Source organism: Diaporthe batatas (assembly GCF_019321695.1).
Source record: "Diaporthe batatas strain CRI 302-4 chromosome Unknown Contig00015, whole genome shotgun sequence".
Taxonomy (NCBI): domain Eukaryota; kingdom Fungi; phylum Ascomycota; class Sordariomycetes; order Diaporthales; family Diaporthaceae; genus Diaporthe; species Diaporthe batatas.
In genome coordinates this window covers 497,261-517,345 of record NW_025408562.1, presented here as the reverse complement: position 1 = coordinate 517,345, position 20,085 = coordinate 497,261, and the positions used below count along the sequence as shown (strand labels likewise).

Sequence of the window (20,085 nt, the reverse complement as noted above, 5' to 3'; positions counted from 1 at the left end):
GCCGCAGGGGTCTCGGCTATGATGCCGAGGCGTTCGTTGGATTAAGCGACATCATACCGAGGACGTCTGTCCGCAACCAGTCTATCATTCTTTCACCACATAATTCATCTGGCAAAATGGCATTCTCAGCTTCAAGAACGCGTGTTTTTCAAAGAGTATTACCTCAATTGAGGCAGTACAGCTCCTCATCAACGCCTGTCAAGAGATTGGGCGTTGTGGGCGCCGGACAGATGGTGAGCACTCCAGACATGTGATAGCCTCAAATGAGTTCCCAACTGACCTTGATATCAGGGCCTCGGAATAGCTCTGGTCGCCGCACAAAGAGCCCAAGTCCCCGTCACTCTGGTGGATACCTCTCAAGCATCTCTCGACAAAGGCCTCAAGTTCGCAGGTGTGTTGCTCTTAGGGATCATCTCGTACGCGGGCGAGCGAGCCATATACTGACCTGACCATGCAGACAAGCTCCTTGCCAAAGATGTCTCCAAGGAACGCATCACCCAGGAGCAGGCCGACCTGGCCCGCTCAAACCTGACACCTTCAACGTCCATGGACCCTTTGTCCGAGGTCGATTTTGTGATCGAGGCCGTGCCAGAGATCCCCAGCCTCAAGTTTGACATATTCTCAAAACTGGCCGAGGTGTGCCCACCACACGCCATCCTGGCCACAAACACATCATCCATCTCCATCACCCGCATCGCTGCCGCCACGACCAAGGACCCCAAGGACCTCTCGGCCAGCTCGCGCGTCGTCTCGACACATTTCATGAACCCCGTGCCAGTGCAGAAGGGCGTCGAGATCATCAGCGGCCTGCAGACCAGCCAGGAGACGGTCGACCGCGCCATCGCCTTTTGCAAGGCCATGGGAAAGATCCCGTCCGTGTCAGCCGACTCGCCCGGCTTCCTGGCAAACCGTATCCTCATGCCCTACATCAACGAGGCTGTCATTTGCCTAGAGACAGGCGTTGGCGACCGCGACTCGATAGATGCCATCATGAAGAACGGCACCAACGTGCCAATGGGCCCGTTGCAGTTGGCTGACTTCATCGGGTTGGACACATGTCTGGCCATCATGAAGGTTTTGCACGGGGAGACGGGCGACAGCAAGTATCGACCCAGCGTGCTCTTGGGTAAGATGGTGGATGCCGGTTGGCTGGGCAAGAAGAGCGGCAAGGGCTTCTACGACTACTGAGTGGTCATAGTGATGCCGTGATCTAATTCACGTGTAGTTCTAGACCTCTAAGGTAGCATTGAAGTTTGAAATAGGACTTCAAGTGCTCAATTTTCATACGTGAGAGCTTCCATCGCTCTCTCATTTATCCAGCGAGAGCCCTTTAAACGCGGAGTCACAACGCATTGTCTACACACACACACACACACACTGCTAACTGCCGCGGCTCCACGTGGTATGTCCTTGTTACTTTTCTGCTTATCTGGGTACTCGCTCACAAGGCACCACTCAGACGGAGCTCATCAGAGTCCAAAATCAGGATGCTCAGGATATACTCCACCGCAGGCACAGCGTCTTCCCCAGCTGGAATAGGCCCGGTACATTTGATTGTCAGCCCACCCACAGATTGACACTGTAATTTACGAGTCGACATTATCCGTCGTTTCCAATGGGGAAGTCCCCTATCTACCACCCGAAGACCGCCCGAAGGAATAAATGATCACCCCACATTTCAACCTCGACAGAGGAGATATACGTGCTACGAGTTCACTCCACTTCCCCACAGGACGCCATCATGTATCGAAGAGACTGGGCAAAGGGCAAGTGCCGTGACGAGGCTCACACGCCCCACAAGACGTGCCTCCGGCTGCAACGGAGCCAAGTCCCGCTGCAGCCGGTAGAATGAACAAGGCTTAGTCCACGCCCCCGCAGGCGTCGCCCGGATGCTGTCGTTTTCGGATCCGCATTAGCTGGGGCCCATATCGTGGCCCAAGAGGTTCTAGGCGGTCAAGGTCGGTCACCACCTCTTCTCTGTTTTTGTTTTTTGCGAGACATTTGCTTCTCCGGCTATGTGATCAGTCAAGCCCCGGTTGAAGCGAGGCGAGACGATGTCGGGCGCCACACTTTTTTGCTTTTTTTCCCCCCACCTGCCTTGCTGCTCGATGTGCCGATTTCAGGAATATCATCCGGGGTCTACCATATTGACGTGGGCGAGATAGGCGAATCCTTTCGTCTCTTTACTCCCTTGACTCCACGGGACATCACAGCCTTGTAGCTGCAGGGTGAGAAGCACAAGGCACCTTCCGGGCGCCGGTGCTGCAGCCCGATAGGTCATATCTGGGAAACGTGGTCGCGCTGAGTGCGGCCCGCGTCAAGTGGGATGGATAGCAATGCACATACATCGCCACTTTCACAAAGGGAGTGGGGGCCAAGAATGGCGAGAACTTTCCCCTCCCCCCAACCCCCCCTTGGTATCAATATAGATCTCAGCCCAATCCTTCGACCGGGAAAATCAGCAGATACCGGGTTTCGTCGTGAGACTCGAGTATCCATGGCCTACTTGCTTGTACACAGTAGACCGGGACCGGCCGCCTAGCTGATGACCGCCCCCGTTGAGCCCCAACCACCTCCTCGCTGTCTCATTGAAGTCGGGGGCGGGGAGGGCAAACCCGCAAGTATCCCCGCGTAAGCAAGCATGGCGGCGTGGCCCAGGCATCAACAGCCGCCTTCTCATTTCAACAAAACCCGCCAGATGCTGGGGTCGCGCGGCCCAGACGCCGGCCAGCTGGCCGTCGCCTTCTCCCCCCATGACTCGAAGGCGAGAGATCTGGGAAAGGGATGGTGGTCGCGAGATCGCACAAGCAAGTCTCGGGACATGCAAGCCTCGCTGCTGATACCCGTCCTCGCATAGCCTCTCCCGCGCCAGCTTCCCTGGCCGGCTCGGCAAGGCGTGCTCTCTGGATGGGGCCACATGCGCGTGCTCGTCGCGCACAAGGCCATACCGCGCCCTCGAGCGCCCGGGCTCGCACCCTAGGGGTTCACGATAACCGAGCTGCGAGATCCCATGGGCTGAATCGGGGAGGATCACAAGATTCCGCACTCGAGGGCATGCGCCTCCCATCACTGGGTGCGTTTCTCGCAGCTCCACGCCACAGAGGTCGCGAGAGCCTGTCTCTGTTTGCGGGGTGCTACGGCATGACCTAGGTAGGACAGTATGTGAGACATCAGAGTGATATCTGGGGCCATGAGGCACCCAAAAAAATGATAGTCAACGTGAATAAGGCTCTCTCTTCATGTATTTCAACACACCGGTCGGCGACCCATGGCTTTCTATTTTACCAGGGTCCATCCCTCTCGTTGAGAAGGGTAAGACATATCAGAATGCGCAGGCTGTGCATGCATGTAGCTTCTACCAGATGATAGTGGCCCTTGTACTCAGCATCTTCAGCTCGAGCTCCTCGTTGTCGCCGCTTCGACGCCAGTTTAGAGGTGTGAGAATATCATGGTACAATATTGTGGTGTTTGAACGTTGCTGTGGCGTTCTGAGGCTTAAAATATCAGGCCTACCAGGCATTTCTAGCATGGGATGAGTCGTCGCAAGTAAGTCCAGAATTTTCTTCGGGCTTGGAAGTCATCTCGTGTCCATCAGCAAGGAGCCACAACATGACATACCCGATGTACGTGGCGGCTGGCTTCACATTGCGCCAAAGCTTCGTTCTACATAGGCAGGAACGCGAGAAAAGACTGCTTTAAGGGTTAGGGAGGTTTAGGATTGGAGACACGCGGCATGTAGGAAACGAAACCGAGGATAACATGCTGGTCTAGAGCGTTTATATCTAACCGGGGAATCTTCAAAGCTATGGAAACGAGTAACGGCCCGGTAAGGGAAGGCAGATGCGAAGAGACCAATTCCAGGCGCCCATGCTGTCCTCACAGTGTTTGTTTTCCACATAATGTTTACAACCTCTGTGGGGCCTGGGGGTCGCCGCTCGTTTCTCCAGTGATATAGTCGTTCGGCTTCGCGCGAGAAACCCTAACCTGCCCAAGCGTTCCCAGAACCGCTCGCATCTGTTTGCTGGTTCGAGATGGTCTAGGGCGCTCAGACGCCACTAGTGCTCATCCTCCAAGCAGTATTCCCACTCAGGTTCTCCCGCCTCAAGCAATGCCTTTGTTGTTTATGCACATCGCAACGACATTCCGCGTGGGCTGTAGATACACTGACATCGCCTGTTCCGAGGATTCATGGACAGAAGTCAAGAGAGAAAAGTGCTCAGGGTGTCCTTAGCGGCTCAAAGTCCCAGTGAAACAAACGGCCCAGCCACTACCGCCAAGTCTGGCAGCAGTTCCCCCCAAGCACTGACGCCATGGCCCACACGCTGGGCAATCGCTGTTTGACAGCAGGTTCAACAGATCAGAGATGAATCACACGGAGCTCAAGCCAGGGGTCCGGTCCCAGTGCATGCCGCACGTCCAGCGTCTCCTGGGAGGGCCAGTGCCCGCCGTGCCTGTCAAGTCCCTCCCAGCCTCACCGGGGCATTGGCTTTGCTTTCAGGCAGAAGACCAAGAGGAGGAAGTAGCAGTGACATTGCGCGTGTCGATTGCGCGATACGGAAATGATGTTTCTGAGCTCATGCCACATTGCCCAGCGTGTCACAATCAGGTTGATCGGATGGCACCGGGGCGGGCCTCCCGCGTCCTCAACGCTGATCACGAGATTGTAGGCTGTGCAGCGGATGGTAAACCTGCCGGCTTAGACCGCGAGGACTGGGTGATAAGATGGCAGAGCGCAAGGCAAATTCCCAGTTCGGTGTCCCTCTCCAGCGAGTGAGCACCTCCACCACACATCGGTTGACCTCGTGCCCTGGGACCCGGTGACCGGGACAGGCGCTGATATGAGTGCAAACAGACACGGTCCACACGTTCGAGCAGACTTCTGCACCTCACGCCCCGTAGGATCGTCTACAGCAGCTGAAGGTATGCGGGGAGAGTTGGCGACAACGTCAACGCTCGCAATGGACCGAGACTTTTACCCGTCGGTCAAAGCTGAGATGGGGCGAAACAAAAGAGAGCCGGGTACCTGCTGACCCGCCCAGCCATGATCGTAGGCACTGACCTGACCAGAGCAGGCTACGCACCAGTGACACATGTCAGCTAGACTTCATCCCGGAGGAGGCTGCGTTTCTCCTCGTTCCATAAACGTGTTCTGTTTTATTTGCCGTCCCACTGGGCCGTAAGCGTTCCTGACGGATAGCATCCGATCGACGTATAAACCAAGAACCAAGCACAAGCATATTCTGTTCTGTTTGCCGTCCCGCTGGGCCGAAGGCGTTCTTGATGGACAGCATCCGATTGACGTATAAACCAAGCGCAAGCATGTCGGCCTGGCAGCCTGGCGGCCTTGGAGCGTGGCTATGTCTGAATGTGCGCGAGCATGAGCCACAGATTTGCACGAGCCTCCTGCCCGCTTCCAACCGGATCAGAAAAACAAAAGAATAAGAATAAGACAGGGGTTGGAATATCCCCTGAAGTCTCCAGGCACCCGGGAAGCCATGAAAGTGTCCCCTCGAGGCCCTTTTGCTCCAGGTTGATTGCCCGTAGGTCATCGGTGACGGAAGAGCCTCAAGTCATTGGACGACGAGGACGGGATACTGCGTCCTTGGCCAAACGCCACTCGCGCAAGATGCCCGCCCCGTTTCTGCCGGCCCTTGGAGGAGCGCGTGGCCGCCGGCATAGACTTCACACTGAGGGGCTTAAGCGAGGGAGTACAGGCTGCACGTTGCCGTCGTCGCGCAGACGCTTGTCTTGCAGCGCAGTGGATACAAGCCGGACCCCGGTACTACCAAGACGCCCTTGGGCTGTGGGTCTGTTCTATCAGATGATGTTAGCGACCCATTTGGCGGCGAATACAGGACGCTCACCTGGTTGGTACTGGATTTTGTGTGAGAAGGAGGGATAGCTGGGTCAGGTGTGATCTCGGCGTCACTTCTTCGGACGTTGCATGCTGGGCGAAGGACGGTTACCATGAGTTACTCCTGAAAGCAGCAGCTCTACAGGCGCACTAGTTTGTGGCCGGCCCCCTTTGTGTGGTGCGGCTTTTCCGTGGAGCAGAGTTTGGCTATTCAATCCAGGAATTACGAGGTAAAAAGACACATGTACCTATATGTGACCGTGTAGCGATTCGTGGAACTCTCGCGCATGAATGTGCCTGGTTAGAGACGTACGGAGCCCATGGGTGCCCCTTGCGCCGGACGACGGCCGTTGTGCAGATCCTCCCGTGCGGCGCAATGAAGAGACTTGACCTACGGCAAGAGAGCCCAACAGACTGCCCTATGGGCAGTGGGTGGGCGATTCGACCGGCAGATGCCGAAGACGTTGCAGAGGTGACTGGCGATAATGAGCGATCTTAACCACGCCCTTTTTGTGATCAGTTGGTTTATCCCCTTTTCTCTTCCCCGCAAACCAAGACCCGACGCGTCTCAGATGGCTTCCGCGCACCTCTATGACCACCGCGGGCTGAATAAGAGAGTAAGGGCCGGAAAGTCTAACCCATTGGGCGTATTGCCTGATCGACTATGACGAGACCCCGTGCTGCCTGACGGTGTCACCAGGTGTCGCATTTCGGAAAGACCCTTCTGATGGGAGCAAGAGGCCCCGTCACCGGCTGGGCCGTAGAGCCTCACATCACGTCTTGCATCATGCGGCGCCCAGCATCAAGCCTTGCCAAAGTAGGTTTGCACCTGCTGCAGGTCCAGTCTTTTTTCCGTTTCACCATGGCGAGGCGCTGAGACCCTCCCCCTCAAACAGAAAAAGAAGAAAAGGGAAGGAAATGTGTGAGTATCGCCAGCAGGCAGGCTGGCAGGGCAGCCGCGCGCGCCACCAGCTTGCGGGAATAGCAACATGATGTGGACCTGTGCTTTTTTTGTGCCTCTGCCAAACATCCAAGCCACTACTGACGGTCAGCTGCGATTCGATCCCTAGCCAGGTACCAAGGTGCCGGGGGATGGGCGGGGCCGTTGCTTGCTTGCTGTCGAAATGCCTTTGTGTTATCATGCCGTGGCTCCCTTGGAGCGCATACAGTCTCCAAACATAGAAACAACGCTCGGTGCCGTACTGTGAGGCTGGTCGAACCTCCAGGCTTGGTGGCAGTTTGGTAGTGGGCGAGATCCAAGCGTGCAAGCCTAGTGGCCTGGGCCGTCTGATGTCCGAGACAAGCTTGAGTCAAGCGACGGGAAAACCATTGTTTGTGTTTGGCCGACCAAAGATCGCACGAATAGCACACATGGGCTCCTGCCTCCGTTTGGAGTCGCTGTCGCTCGGCGGGTGGCTAGGCGACGCGGATCCGATATGTTGGAATTCCGAGCTCCTCGGTGCATACATCAGTCAAGGGTCAGGCTCTGGACTTTTGCGCACCCCCTCGGTCACTCTTCGGTCAAAGGGGGTGGAGACGCTTCGGCCAGCTGTTCCTTGAATGAAGGATGTTGGCTGAATGGACGGCCCTTACCCATGAGTAGGAGAGCCGCCGTATGTGGTAGTGCACGGGTGTTTGGCAGTTTTTGTATAGCTGATGGGCGATCTCAGTCCGCATTGCGCTCCCTACATGGACGTTGACGAGGCCACCAGATCCCCTGCTGGATCACACTGGTGCAAGCTGTACAGGATACCTCTTTCGGCTAGCCTGTGGGCCGTTTCGAAGTAAAAACATGCCCTCTCACCCGGCCATTAAAGTTGTTCGCACCCAGGTACACGGACCTCATCCCTTTGCCGGGTGGTGAAGAGAGGACGTTGAGGCCCGACAAAAACGTGAATGCAGGCGAACATTTGACTGCAGAAAGCTGCATAACTGGAGTGGTGACGTTTCTTTCAGGGGGTCCAGATCAGTCACAAGCAGCAAATTTCCGTCAAGGCACACTGCTGATACGCGTGTTGCGGAGGTTGAACAATATTCCGAGGGCAGCGACCCGTCATAGCGTTTTCCTGACACATCAAGTGGCCGTACGTCCTGTGAAGAATGGGACGGTGAGGCTAATGACATATTCAGAGAGTGTCGAAGCGAAGGAGGCGGGTGGGCAGGCCCAACCGAGTGGCACCGGGGTGGGTGATGCAAGACATCATCGCGTGCTCCGCAGATACAAAGCTGGGAACAGTTGGATGGAGTCGAATCGGTGCAGGGCTTGCGCCGCTGTCTTGGAGTTCCAGTCTCGCCTATGCCTTACCGTGCGAGGCACGAATCCGAGTTACCATGGTCCTCGGCAAATGTGAACAATCCGAACAAGGCGCGGGTAGGGGTGAGCGTACCAAACTGTGTACCATGTCGTACCTAGTAGTAGTTAGAAACGGTTTCCACCCCAAGTGCTATTCTGAGCGGCCGATCAGTCTTTCGTCTCAACTATCGCATGTCGTTTGAGCGTGCGCAGTTGATCATATCTGGGAAACGACATCCACTTCTTTGAAGACTACGATGCGAGTATGAGTGGGATCAAAATACGCGCGAGGCGCTCCAATGTCGTGGGGCATCTGCCCCGATCTCGCCAGTCAAGGAACACGCCATGGCATTGTCTTTTGGTTGTACCACTGCGAGCCACGATCAGTAGCACGCTCAGCCGGAGGCTGACCTTGGGACAGGGCTTCCTTGAACGCGATTGTGCGATTGGGCTCCCCAGTCCAGGGACAGGCGTGCTGGCAGTTGACGATTGACAAATTACTATGTAGTAACACGGTCCCTTGGTCAAACACAGGAGATTGAGCCTCATCAGTCTCCAAAATCTCCGACCCAACAATGCCTTCACGGTCGTCACTCCCCGGGACCAGCGAAGGCTGAGAAGGTGGGTGAAGACTAGGATCTGCGTTCCGGAAGACTGAAGCGCGATTACATAGTACAACCTTTGTGGGCGAGCAGCAGAATATCCGCAGAGGATCTCCGGTAGAAGTGGGTATCAGACGTGCCGTGGACCCTTTAATCTGGGCCATCACCATGCTACAGGGGTGAGCCTATCCAGCCCCGGCGGTCAAGTTCGGGGATCGGTAACGTACTCGCAGAGACGGTCTCGAACATGAGAGTTTTTGGCAACGTCGTTGATCTTGCCTTCGTGTGGTAGGTAATCTTGCAGACCGGCGAAGATCCGCCACCTTCCGCCCGACGCAACAGGCACAGTTCTTTTCCCAACGGCCAGGTGCAAGGCGGGGCTCAGTGTTCAGTGCTGGCCGCCACAAGGCCGATTCACGGACGCCGCCGTTCGCCCAGCCACGTCGCGGAGCGGTCGGGAGGACTTGTGGCTAGGGAGCACAGTCCAGGCCCCTGCCGGCGGCTGTGGAACAGGGGAGGGCCAGACAACAAGCCTCAAGACGAGAGACTGTGCGCTTCCCGATCATACCATGGGCGCGGCTAGCTGCTTTTGCTCTGCTGTTCCCGTGGTAGTGTCTAGACCAGAGGTCCTCAGTTGGCCGGTCAGATGGGCCTCTCCGCTCAGTATGCGCCCTGTCACACGCATTTCTGGCGTCCTCCTGCCGGCTAGCAAAGAGAAGAAATGTTCGTAACCCCCTTGCTCGTGGCAGCCGTAGGACAGCGCTCTGATTTGGAGTAGAGCCGTGCAGGGGCGACGGGTCGGATGTGAAATGTCTTGTGGGAGGTTTCTCAAAGACGGACCCAAATCCGACTGCAACCCATCGCGTCAGGGCGTAGCTGGGAAGGGCTCGGCCTGATTCTCTTCCAAATGCGAACAACCTCGCGAAAGTGCGACTGCCCAGGCACAAACCTAAACGACATCCATGACCCCTTTATTAGCAGACAGGCGGGTAGATGGAGCTTACCTGTTGGAAGAGCAGTCTCACTTTTGACCGGGTCACTGGATGGCTTGGCATCAAAGCCAGCTGGCTTCCGTACTGGGTAAGTCATGAGTCGTAAGCGGTGCCGTCAGGCCTGGCACGTCTAGTAAGGATGCAAGCAATGCTAGCCGGTGTGAAATTGCCCAACTTGACCGCACTACTGATGATGGAAGAAGTATCCTGGGTTGTGTCGCCCCTATCATCCTGCTTATGCGGCACTTTGTAGGTTTGGAAGCGTTGTTCACGATGCTTTGCCTGCAGAGACGCATTGGCGAACGGCGTCAGCAAGGGTCGAGCGCGGCCTGCTGCAGCGCAGAAGGCAATTGGCTGCGCATTCTTCATCATGCGTGGCAGCACTGGGAGCTTGTCGTTCATCCCAATCTTGCGGCATTGACACATCTGAGCGCTTTATGAACGCCACTGCGTATCGCACCAGGGTTGTTGAGCGGTTTCGTCGGTCGCGCAACAGCGGGTCAGCGGGTTAGACACCGAGATCAAGTTTGATTGCAAGCCAAGATGTTATTGGACGCATCTCGGATGTATACCACGGTAAAGAGATCTACGTCGAGCCCTGGGGAGCCAGGAAGCGTGGAGTGCGATGGAAATTGGAGGACATGACCAGCAGCTGGGGGCCAACAGCCGGTCCTCATCACGCATTACATCAGGCACAGAGGAAGTCAAATCTCGGGGATGGATTCGCCGGTGGTCCGGGCTCTGTGGCCATCCGTCGGGCTGGTAGGGATGGCCGGGGGGAGGAGAAGGAGGGAATGGGGACAAAGACGGGGGAGTGGGAGTAAAGTACCGGAGTGTGGGCTGGCTGGCTGGCTCGTAAGGTTGGGTAAGTTGGCTGGCGGACCGATTGAGACGAGGTCATGTTGCTGCTCGCTTGGCGAGGGTACCGTTGCAAGATGGTGGCCAGGCCGAAAATGTCTTGCCTCGCTCGGGTCATCTGTGTAAGGCTGACGATGATGAATCAGTTCCGTACAAGTACCGCAGGGTAACGTTCGGCAATGATACAGTGGTTGGTACTAAGGGGAGGGTTCGCCGATCGTGGATCGCTGGGGGGAACTTGTAGGTGGATCTGGCGGCTGCATCATCAGAGGGAGAACTGCCGACAGGGCAGGTCAGGGCAGCGGGGCCTCATCGGTAGGGAAGCTGAGTGGGCCTGAAGGAGCCCCTGAAATAAGTCGTACGTCGCCGAGACCAGCGGGTGTCATGGCATGGGCGTGGCTGGCCGGTGAGGTGCAAGCGCCATCTCCTCTGCCTTCTGGCGCAGCTGTGGCTGGAGATGTGCTATGAGCCTGAATTTGGAAGCATCCTGGGTTGGAAATCCTGTACCCAAGGTATGGATGCTTCGGTGAGAGTGATGCACTCGAGGACGATCCGGAGGAGGAATCGGACGATGGCTGTAAGCCACATCCATAAGCAGGCCAGCTTGTCCCGGGGGTCTGGCAGCCTGGGTGGTATAATCGATGGATTGTGCCTGGATCGCGGATAGAGAGAGAGGGCAGGCATCAGACTGTGCTGGACTGTGCGTGTACACAATAACAGGCGGCGTGGTCTTGTAGGAGGAGTGGGTTCGCTCACGCGTCACGAGTCGGAGGGCAGCGGGGGGGAGTGGTGACGTGGGGATGGGCCTGGGTGGCCTGGCCGCCCTGACTGCCCAGGATGGACAGCCGAGACCCAAGGTTTTTACCCCTTTCGAATGCACATCGTTGATGGGTGTGTGTATATGTGCGTGTGTGTGTGTGTATGCGCCGTGTGGGTATGTGGGTGAGTGAATGTGTGTGTTTGCGTACTTCTGGTGCGTACCGCGAAACGGGCGGGCGGGATCTCTTGAGATCTGACAAGTGGCTGGTACCGGGTGGTAATCCATGGGCCCATCCATGATTGAGCGGAGGATCCACAAGACGACAGGCCCCAAGATCATCATCTCCCGAGGAGGGCGTGCTGCCCGCCGCCCGTTCTGCCCTGTACGTACTCCGTACATGCCCATTCCAGTATCTAGGCCGTTCTGTCAGCCGTCCCGTGACCCACAGGTTGTCTGTCCGTCACCAGCAGCAAACGTTGCCAAAGCCAGCCACGTTTCGTCCCATCTTGTCTCTGGCTGCCTGCCTTGGTAGTGCAGTTTGTGCTGCCCCGGCTCCCTGTCAGCGCGGGCTCTGGGCATGTCAAAATAGTAACAGCGCGACTCTGGGGCCACCGCGCGGCGCGTGGGCGTCCATTGTTCCTGCGTGTCGTGCGTGTTCTGCTGCTAAGATTATCGAGGTTGGCGTGTCGGCACCAAGACGGACAGGGTTGTGGATTCTGGGGGAGCTCTTGGAACGGAACGCCGGCGTTTGATGGGAAAGCCGGGCCGTGGGTACTGGGGTCGTGTGGCAGCCCAGTCCCTGATGAAACGGTAGGCCATGTTGGCGAAATCTTCTGGAACTGCAGTTGGCCTTGCTGACCCAGGGCTTGGCCGCGGCCTTGGCCCATGCCCGCCCTGGTCCCGCCCGCCCTGGCGCCCTGGCCGCCGAACGAAGCCTCGGTCGCTTGTGGCAGGCGGTCCTGGTGGTCACGTCTGTCGTCGAGGGTTGCTGCCCATCTCTGGGCACCTGGGCACCTTGGCACTGGGCAGTCAGTTGGCTGGTCACGGCACTGCGATGTTGACGTGGAGATGGACCACGATCTCGGCCCCGACCTCGACCTCGACCTCGACCTTGTTCGTCCCTGCCGACCTCGTCCCTGCCGACCTCGACCTCGACGTCAACCTCAACCCCATCTGGGCTGCATCGCGCGCGGGATGCTCGACGTTCGAGGTATGCAGCATGCTCGCTCGGTTTCGAGCTGCGTGTGCGGAGTACGTATGTCTCCGTACGTGTGCATGTCTACGTACATGTACATACACAGTACTCCGTATGGAGCACCACAGATTGCAGTCTCCACCCTGGGAACCTGCCCAAGACCGCCTTCTTGCCTGCCCTGCCTGCCCATCGTCACCTTGGCTCTACCCCAGCTCGTCGACAACCCAGCAAGTCACAACCATCCATCATCGTCGTCACTTTGTCCAGCCAGCCCTCGGGACGCAACATCACCACCACAGGAACAGCAGTAACTCCGAGCCGGGTCGGCTGGGCCTTGGTTGATCACCATGCCCTCCCACATTCTGGCCCGACAGTAGTGACACAACCAACAACTCACACCGGCCACCATAGCCTACCCCCTTCTCCTGCCTTCCTCTCATGTCTGGTGGCACTACGGAGTCAGGCTACAGTAGGGCAATGTAGACGTCGAGATATCGCTCTCTGTTCCTCTCCTGACTTTCCTCTTTGGTCATACCTTCTCAAATAGCGTTCTTGCTTCCGCACCAGGCTTTTCAAAACCCACCAGAGCGATGTCACGCAACGGACCACATCGACGGCGATCGGACTAACAGCTGATCAACCCTTGCTGGCTCACTACTCAGTCTGCCGTCTGCAGCGTACATGGGTTTATTTCATTCTTGTGCAGTTCGCGCGTTGCAAGCCAGCCAGCCAGACTGACTGACTGACTGACTGACAGAGACTGACAGACAGCACAGTGCACCGCTCCTTGCACACGGGTCGAGAACCTTGCCCTTGCCCCTGGGCCTGGCTCACACTCACGCTCACTCACTCGCGCAGTCACGCTAACCCATGCTCTCGCCCTTGCTCTCGCCCTGGCACTCACCAGAGTTACCACACATCACCATCTCGCTCTTCAATCACCGAGCTTCATCTCGTCCCGTCTGACCCTTGCCCGGGCCCAAGCCCAGGCCAAGCCCAGTATCACAGCTGACGGCCGTCGCTGATATGCCTGCATGCTAACGACCTGATCCGGGTGCGGTGACACTGCTCACTCTGAGCTGGTCTGACACCCACCTCCTTGAGCCGACCGACCAACTGCAGCTTCTGTCCATGCGTGCCAACAAGTTGGTGTTGGGTCTGCCCTGAATCATACCTGTGCCAGATACGGTTTTTTTTTTTTCAGAATGAAAGGGGGGGCGCGTTGGGGCGGCAGTCTACCCACGCTTGGTGCCCCGGCGGTCGAGAATCATGGAGGTTTGAGCTTCGACGTCTCTGCCACACCAAGCGCCGGCAATCCGTGATCTGACATTAGACTCTCGGGCTGGCTTCCCGTGCTGATCGTCTTGATCGTCTCGCTACATACCGTGACAACAAGACAAATTCCCTCTCGCGGCCAACGTCCGTCGACAAGATGCTGTGGCTCCGGGAGATCTCACCTGCGTCTATCAAAGCTTAGCCGTCTTGAGCGAAGCTGGAAAATCCGGGGTACTGGCAGCGCCTTTCATTAGTGTCCCCTGGTCGCATTATACACGCCTGGATGCGACTCTGCCACCACCTGCCCTTATTGACATCCATCCCAACCCAAGTGCCTGCTTCGCTAGCTCGGAACCAGATATTCGATCGTAGCCTCGCCCACAGACGCAATCTGTGCCGCCGGCTCTTGGTCGACCCTGCGGCACAAACAAGTGCACTGCGACCGGCCGCTTTGCCTGTGCCGCCTCAGCCCTGTCCTGTCACCCTTCAAGCTCATGGTCATGGTTCTGGTCACCGTCGCGCTCCCGGACGCGGTCGCCGACCGGCCTCTTCTCCCTCGCGACGAGAACCCGATGCCTGGGGCCATGGGCGGGCGCCGGACGGACAGGAAAGTCCCTGCTCGCCTGCACGTCTTGGCCGCCTGACAAGAGACGCCGACAGCAGCTTGAGATCTGCATCAGTGATCTGTCTGCCCGTTCAGCCCATCCTTCTGTCCTGCACACCCCTGCTATTCTGTAACCATGATTGACCGGGGGGTTGCCATCGAGAATTGTACCCACCCTGGCCCTCCCCACCTCCCGCATCACCCTCCCAGCGAGTTTCGCAACAAAGCCTCATGGTGGGCCCTTGGCCACGCCCACCCTCAGAGCCATGTCCTTCCTCTCTGCGCTTCAGCTGCTGCTATTCATACACCCCTCCTCCTGAATCATCATGCTCTCTGATTGGCCCGTGTCAGGGGCAGGTTGAACAACGGTCATGCTTTCATCCGTGGAGTCAACACAGGACTAATGTAATCAAGGACCAATGAACACTGCTCAGATATTCCAGCCGAGACGGTTCACAACGTTGTTGTGTACTCTGTACAGGCGTATCCTTCTTCCTGTGCGGAGTCCCTGGCCGCTTCTTCATCTCCCTCTGAACCTTCACATCCAGCATCACTTGCGGCGCCCTTGGGTTCACCTGGACGCTTGCTTGCACGGGCCTTTCCTGCCCAGCAGCCAGGAACCTCTGCTGCTGGTCAAATCCTCGTGGGTCGAGGCCGCTGGACCCAAACCCAAAACCAAAGTGCTTGCTGCTGCAGCTGCATGAACACACGCTCCTGTCCATGTCGGCCAAAGGTGCCTCCTCCAGCCCCCCAGCAGGAGCCGCAGTTACTCCTAACGGCACACGGTTCAACCATTCCGTCTTTTATGCTTATCCCATCACCTTTATAGCCCTCGCTACCCTTCTCTTGCCCACCTAATAAGCCCAACAGCTCTCTGTGTCCTCCTAGTGCCCATTCATTGTCTGGTTGGCTCCGGCCCACTGATACTACAGCATTAGCCATTCAGCCGGGACTTCTCCCACCAAGTACTCCTTGGTCTGCGTGCTTTCTGGCCCTTGCCGGCGACCCTCGACCCAGCCTAGAGCAGAGTGGTCCAGGCTCAGGCTCAAGCCGTGGCGCCCTACCCCTTTCAAACGAAAATAACACCACCACACTACTACCCGCGGGCCGTACTTGAGTCGTGGAGTTGTCGAGAAAGTAGGGCACCGGGGTCACCCAGGCATTACCCACCGTCTTTGATGAGGTATCAGGTACATGCTCCCGATCGCACCCATCGCCCTTGCGGCTGCCCGTGCAGGCCCTGTTCTACTTTTCGGATTCTGCCCTGACATTTCTCCGTCCAGCCTGGCAGCCCTGGCGGTACCTGTGATATTGGATCCACCCGTGTTGTACTAAAGTACAAGGGCTCCTCTCCCCCATAGGGGTTGACCTTGTTGCAGCCACGGCTATTTCTAAACTCCATGCAGACCGGGGGACCTGTCACTCCCAGCAGTACCTTGAAAATCAGCCAACCCCGCCGGCTCCATCAGGTTTGAGACCCTCGAATTGTATACATTACAGCCCGCGGTCCAGTCCTCAGGGCTAGCTTCACATACTCCCTGTTGGCTTCTACTTTCGTCTCTTCTTGGGAGGATCCTATAAACACCAGCTCGGCCGTCGTTCTCGGCAGATACATGTCGTTGGATACCCACCTCGATCTCCTTGACGACCTGATAGTTCTCTCCATCTCACCGCACTTGCGTGTGTCACGACTTTGTTGCTGGGCACTTCTCTCTCTTCCTGCTAGCCATCTCTGTTGAACACAAAAAACCGGCAGGCTTGTAATCTCGAGGACAGACTTGAGTGCCCTCAATACACCCACCCGGCTTGCTCGACAGACTCCTACAGGACGTACTCAATCTACGCAGTCTGCAACGTGGAGCGACCGTTGACGACCAATCTTTTTGGATACTTCTTGTGGAATTCACCATAATCGGTCGAGCCAGTCAGATATACCGCCCTTGGCCGAAGTCAAACACGGTCTATCATCTACAGCTGGCCTTTTGTTATTCTATCCTTTGCTTCCACGTCGACTAGCGGACACATTCTCTGAGCGTTGACACGCCCCTTCAGTTGACCTGACTCTCGTTTGTGGCGCAGCCTCTTCACACTCGCTTCTCTGGGACTCAGACCAGTGGTCCGGCACTGACGACACAACACTCGTCGTCCCCCACAGACAAAAGAAGGCGTTTTCCCCGGATCACCCTCAGACGCCCTTCCAAATGCTTGTTACCCGGCAACGCGATTCCGAGAAAAGCCACTGGTCAACAAGCAAATACGAGAGCTTCTACCACAGGTCCGAAGCTAGTCCACGCATGTCGAACAATTTTGACGCTCCTTTGTCGACACAGTCTGACTGGCAGGGACAGCAGTACTCGTATATCCCTCCTGGGGAGAGCTCCGTCTTTGCACAGTCCTATGGTCATGGAACAGCGTCCGGTGGCAACTCCGAGTCCCAGGCACACCCGCGCAGTGCCTCCGAGGCTAGCAGCTCCATGGATATAGAGCCCAAGACGGAGCCGAACACGCTGAGTCCGCCTCTGAGTCTGCGACGTGGCACAGACCCCTTGGGTCTGCATCAACAGAGACAACCATCACCAATCGCGGAGCAATCAGAAACTCAGGGTGATGTATACGCACAGAGGGCGTCAGACTCTGTGAAAGAGGAGTCAGTGGCCTCGACAGACACTCCCGGGATGTCGCTCTCCTCAAATCCAGTGAGCTCGGTCTCCTCTGCTGGTCAGGGTGCGGAAATGCCAGCCAGCCAGTCTGGTCAGGAGGAACAGGTACCCAAGCAGGAGGACGACGACGAAGTGATTGACGAGGATGACATGGTCGACGGCGACACCGAAGCAGCACTGCAGCAAATGACACCTGCCGAGAGAACCGCAGCGCGGAGAAAGATGAAGAGATTCAGGTAGGCAGTGCGAGCAGATGGTGAAGGCACGCACAAGGCTGACAGTTTCTAGACTCACTCACCAGCAAACACGATTCCTGATGAGCGAGTTCGCGAAGCAACCACACCCTGATGCTGCGCACAGGGAACGACTATCGAGGGAAATCCCAGGACTGAGTCCCCGCCAGGTGCAAGTCTGGTTCCAGAACAGGTAACATCAGTCCTTGTCAGCTGTCAACGAAAATCAGCACTAATCACAAACTCCAGGCGAGCAAAGATCAAGCGCCTCACAGCCGACGACAGAGAGCGCATGATCAAGATGAGGGCTGTGCCTGACGACTTCGACAATGTCCAAGCCCTTCATTCGCCATATGGAGCCGTACATGGGCTCGGTACCCCAATGGCATCTCCTGTTGGCTTTGGTCCGGGCCCCTACCCGGATCACCTCATGAGGGGCCCACTGGTGGTGGACGTCCGACGAGCCGAGGGTGGTGAGCACATGTCTTCGAGCGGGCTGAGTCCAGCTTTTGGAAACATAGGGTTCAACACCTCTGCATCCATGAGCAATCCGGACTTGTTGACTCCCATGTCTCAGGATTCCAGCGACCGTTATGACTACTCGAACCACTTGACGCCCCTGAGCGCCGGGCCCAGGACGTCTAACCCTTTTGCCAGACAGGGCAGCATGGAGACGGGCTTGACCGTCCCGAACCACCACTCGAGGCAGCAAATGAGACCTCTTCAACCACTACAGCTCCGGGAGACACTCACCCGATCCAGGTCCGACAACCTTCAGTCACCACTCCGGTCGAGCATGTCCTGGAAAGGCGATTCGATCGACTACTCGTCCTACCATCCCGCAGCAGCAAGCCCAACACCTCTGAGTGGGCGACAGCAGTCGGTCTATCAGCCTTCAGAGGGGCTCGGTGGCTCTCCCTCGACCACTTTGGGGGGCTACGAATCGAGCACCTATGCTGGTAAGTAACAAGTTTTACTCTACAGGGGGAAAAGTCCAGGTTGCTAAAGCAGACGTCCAGGTTCATCTGTCACCTCACCAACACACATGTCCTACCCGAACTTCCAGGCCAGCTCTTTCCAAAACTCTCAGAATCGATCCCGCCTGCGCGCCTCGTCTGCGACCCTCCCGCTCGGCCTCGATCTGAGCGCCCAGCGGTCGTACTCCGCTTCCCACCATGCCCTTCGCTCAGCAACGTCACCAACGCATCGCCATGCCGCGGTTACTTCTGCGCCATACTCCACCGGTTTCCCTACCGCGCCTCTGACAGCGCCGAGCGACTTTTCTCTGCCAAGGACGCCAGGGTTCCCGACAAGAACACATGACTATTCGATGCCGCAGATGAGCGCGCCGATCGCGCCGCCCAACGACTTCTCGCAGGCTTTCCACGCCAGCATGGGCTCGGGCCACAGCTCGAGGACACCAATGCGGGACCAATTCGGAGGCGGAGGCCCCCTGGGCGACAGGAGTGGTGATGACTACGGAGGACCCGGGGGCGAGCTGAAGAGGAAGAGGAGTTTCACGATCCCACAAGGCAGCTCAGCGCATTGAGGAAATTTGCGACGGAAGGACGGAGCTGTGGTCAAACTCGACACAGACATGGGTCTGCCAGCGCCACAATGAAACACGGGGCTGCGAGCCAGGCTATCAAGTGGTTCCATGGCATGCTCCAGGACACAATCTACATTTGAAGCAACACGTCCATATTTACCTGGTCTGAAATTGTTTCCTTATGACGCCGACTTTGCCAGCAAGCCTCTGGAACGGCCGGGAGTTGAGCGACCCGCGCTGCAGTGCTTTGCGAGATGGAACAGAGGGCAACCCCAGGAGCCTGGCCGGCTAGGATCTACGAGACACGCTTTTTTTTGTCAACAACATGGGCCACAAGCGGACAGGTTGGAGTGGGCAGTCTACGGCTGAGGCTACGGCGCATGGCATCACACTTTTTTCAACCGACATCGAAGCAAAGCATTCGGTCAAAACAAACTGGGTACGGGGTGGTCAGGGGTTCGTGGGGCAATGGTAACAGGCAACAGGGGGGGTGTTTCTCTCTCTCTCTCTTCGGAACTTCGGGAAAAGGGGGGCGGGCGGGCGGGCTGGAGCCAGCGAACCACGGAGAGGGCCAAGAGCCAACCTCGAAGATGGTGATATCCTGCCACACGTCCGGCTCGAAAATGGGCAATGCATCTTCCCTTTCCCTTCCTTTTTTTTCCCATCGGCTACACGATGTGGGGGCCAGGGGCCAGGGGCGCGAAGGAACTAGGCGGGTTGTGCCCAGGAAATAACTCGCGGGACGAAGCAAAGCACACCACGCACCACACACACACCTGCTCTCTCCTTGTCACCCTCCCACCACCCACACCACCATGACACTCACACGACGACACACAAAACATGCACAACACGCAGGCTGGTCTGCTCTTCGGATAGACAGGGGGCCTCTTCGGTTTCCGGCGAGAATGGGTATTTTGCTTCTGCCGAAGCCCCCCCCACCCCTGCCCCCTTCCCGGAATTCTCTGCATGCTTCATGTACAAAGTTTGATGGGTTTTGATTTTTCTCCCTCTGGTTTTTCCCTGTTCGGGTAACGTCTTCTTTTCCACTCGCGTCAGCTCAGCTCTCTTCTTTATGTCGCATATTTAGGTTAGGTACATTATTTCCCGCCGGTCGGCCGGTCTGCCAACATGATGGTATTCTCCCTATTTTTTCTACTTCCGCCTTCGTCCCCGCTTCAGAGGTCTATTTACGATAGCTTCCTTCTAA

At 57.1% G+C, this 20,085-nt stretch overlaps 3 protein-coding genes across 3 annotated transcripts; 2 read left to right on the top strand and 1 right to left on the bottom strand.

Moving 5' to 3' along the window:
• Positions 1-45: 45 nt before the first annotated feature.
• On the top strand, positions 46-1,648 carry KVR01_011164 (uncharacterized protein). Its single transcript, XM_044786153.1, has 3 exons — positions 46-233; positions 292-391; positions 458-1,648. Exons 1-3 carry the CDS (start codon positions 117-119, stop codon positions 1,186-1,188), a joined length of 948 nt encoding a protein of 315 aa, XP_044639539.1. The 5' UTR covers positions 46-116; the 3' UTR covers positions 1,189-1,648.
• Positions 1,649-14,308: 12,660 nt separating this feature from the next.
• Positions 14,309-15,375, bottom strand: KVR01_011447 (uncharacterized protein; the record flags this gene model as incomplete). Its single annotated transcript, XM_044794832.1, has 3 exons — positions 14,309-14,469; positions 15,031-15,090; positions 15,144-15,375. The coding sequence occupies 3 exons, from the start codon at positions 15,373-15,375 to the stop codon at positions 14,309-14,311; spliced, it is 453 nt and encodes a 150-aa protein (XP_044639822.1).
• On the top strand, positions 14,890-19,397 carry KVR01_011338 (uncharacterized protein). The gene is made up of 4 exons (XM_044792712.1): positions 14,890-17,329; positions 17,382-17,519; positions 17,576-18,285; positions 18,346-19,397. The coding sequence occupies exons 1-4, from the start codon at positions 16,635-16,637 to the stop codon at positions 18,873-18,875; spliced, it is 2,073 nt and encodes a 690-aa protein (XP_044639713.1). The 5' UTR covers positions 14,890-16,634; the 3' UTR covers positions 18,876-19,397.
• Positions 19,398-20,085: the final 688 nt, after the last annotated feature.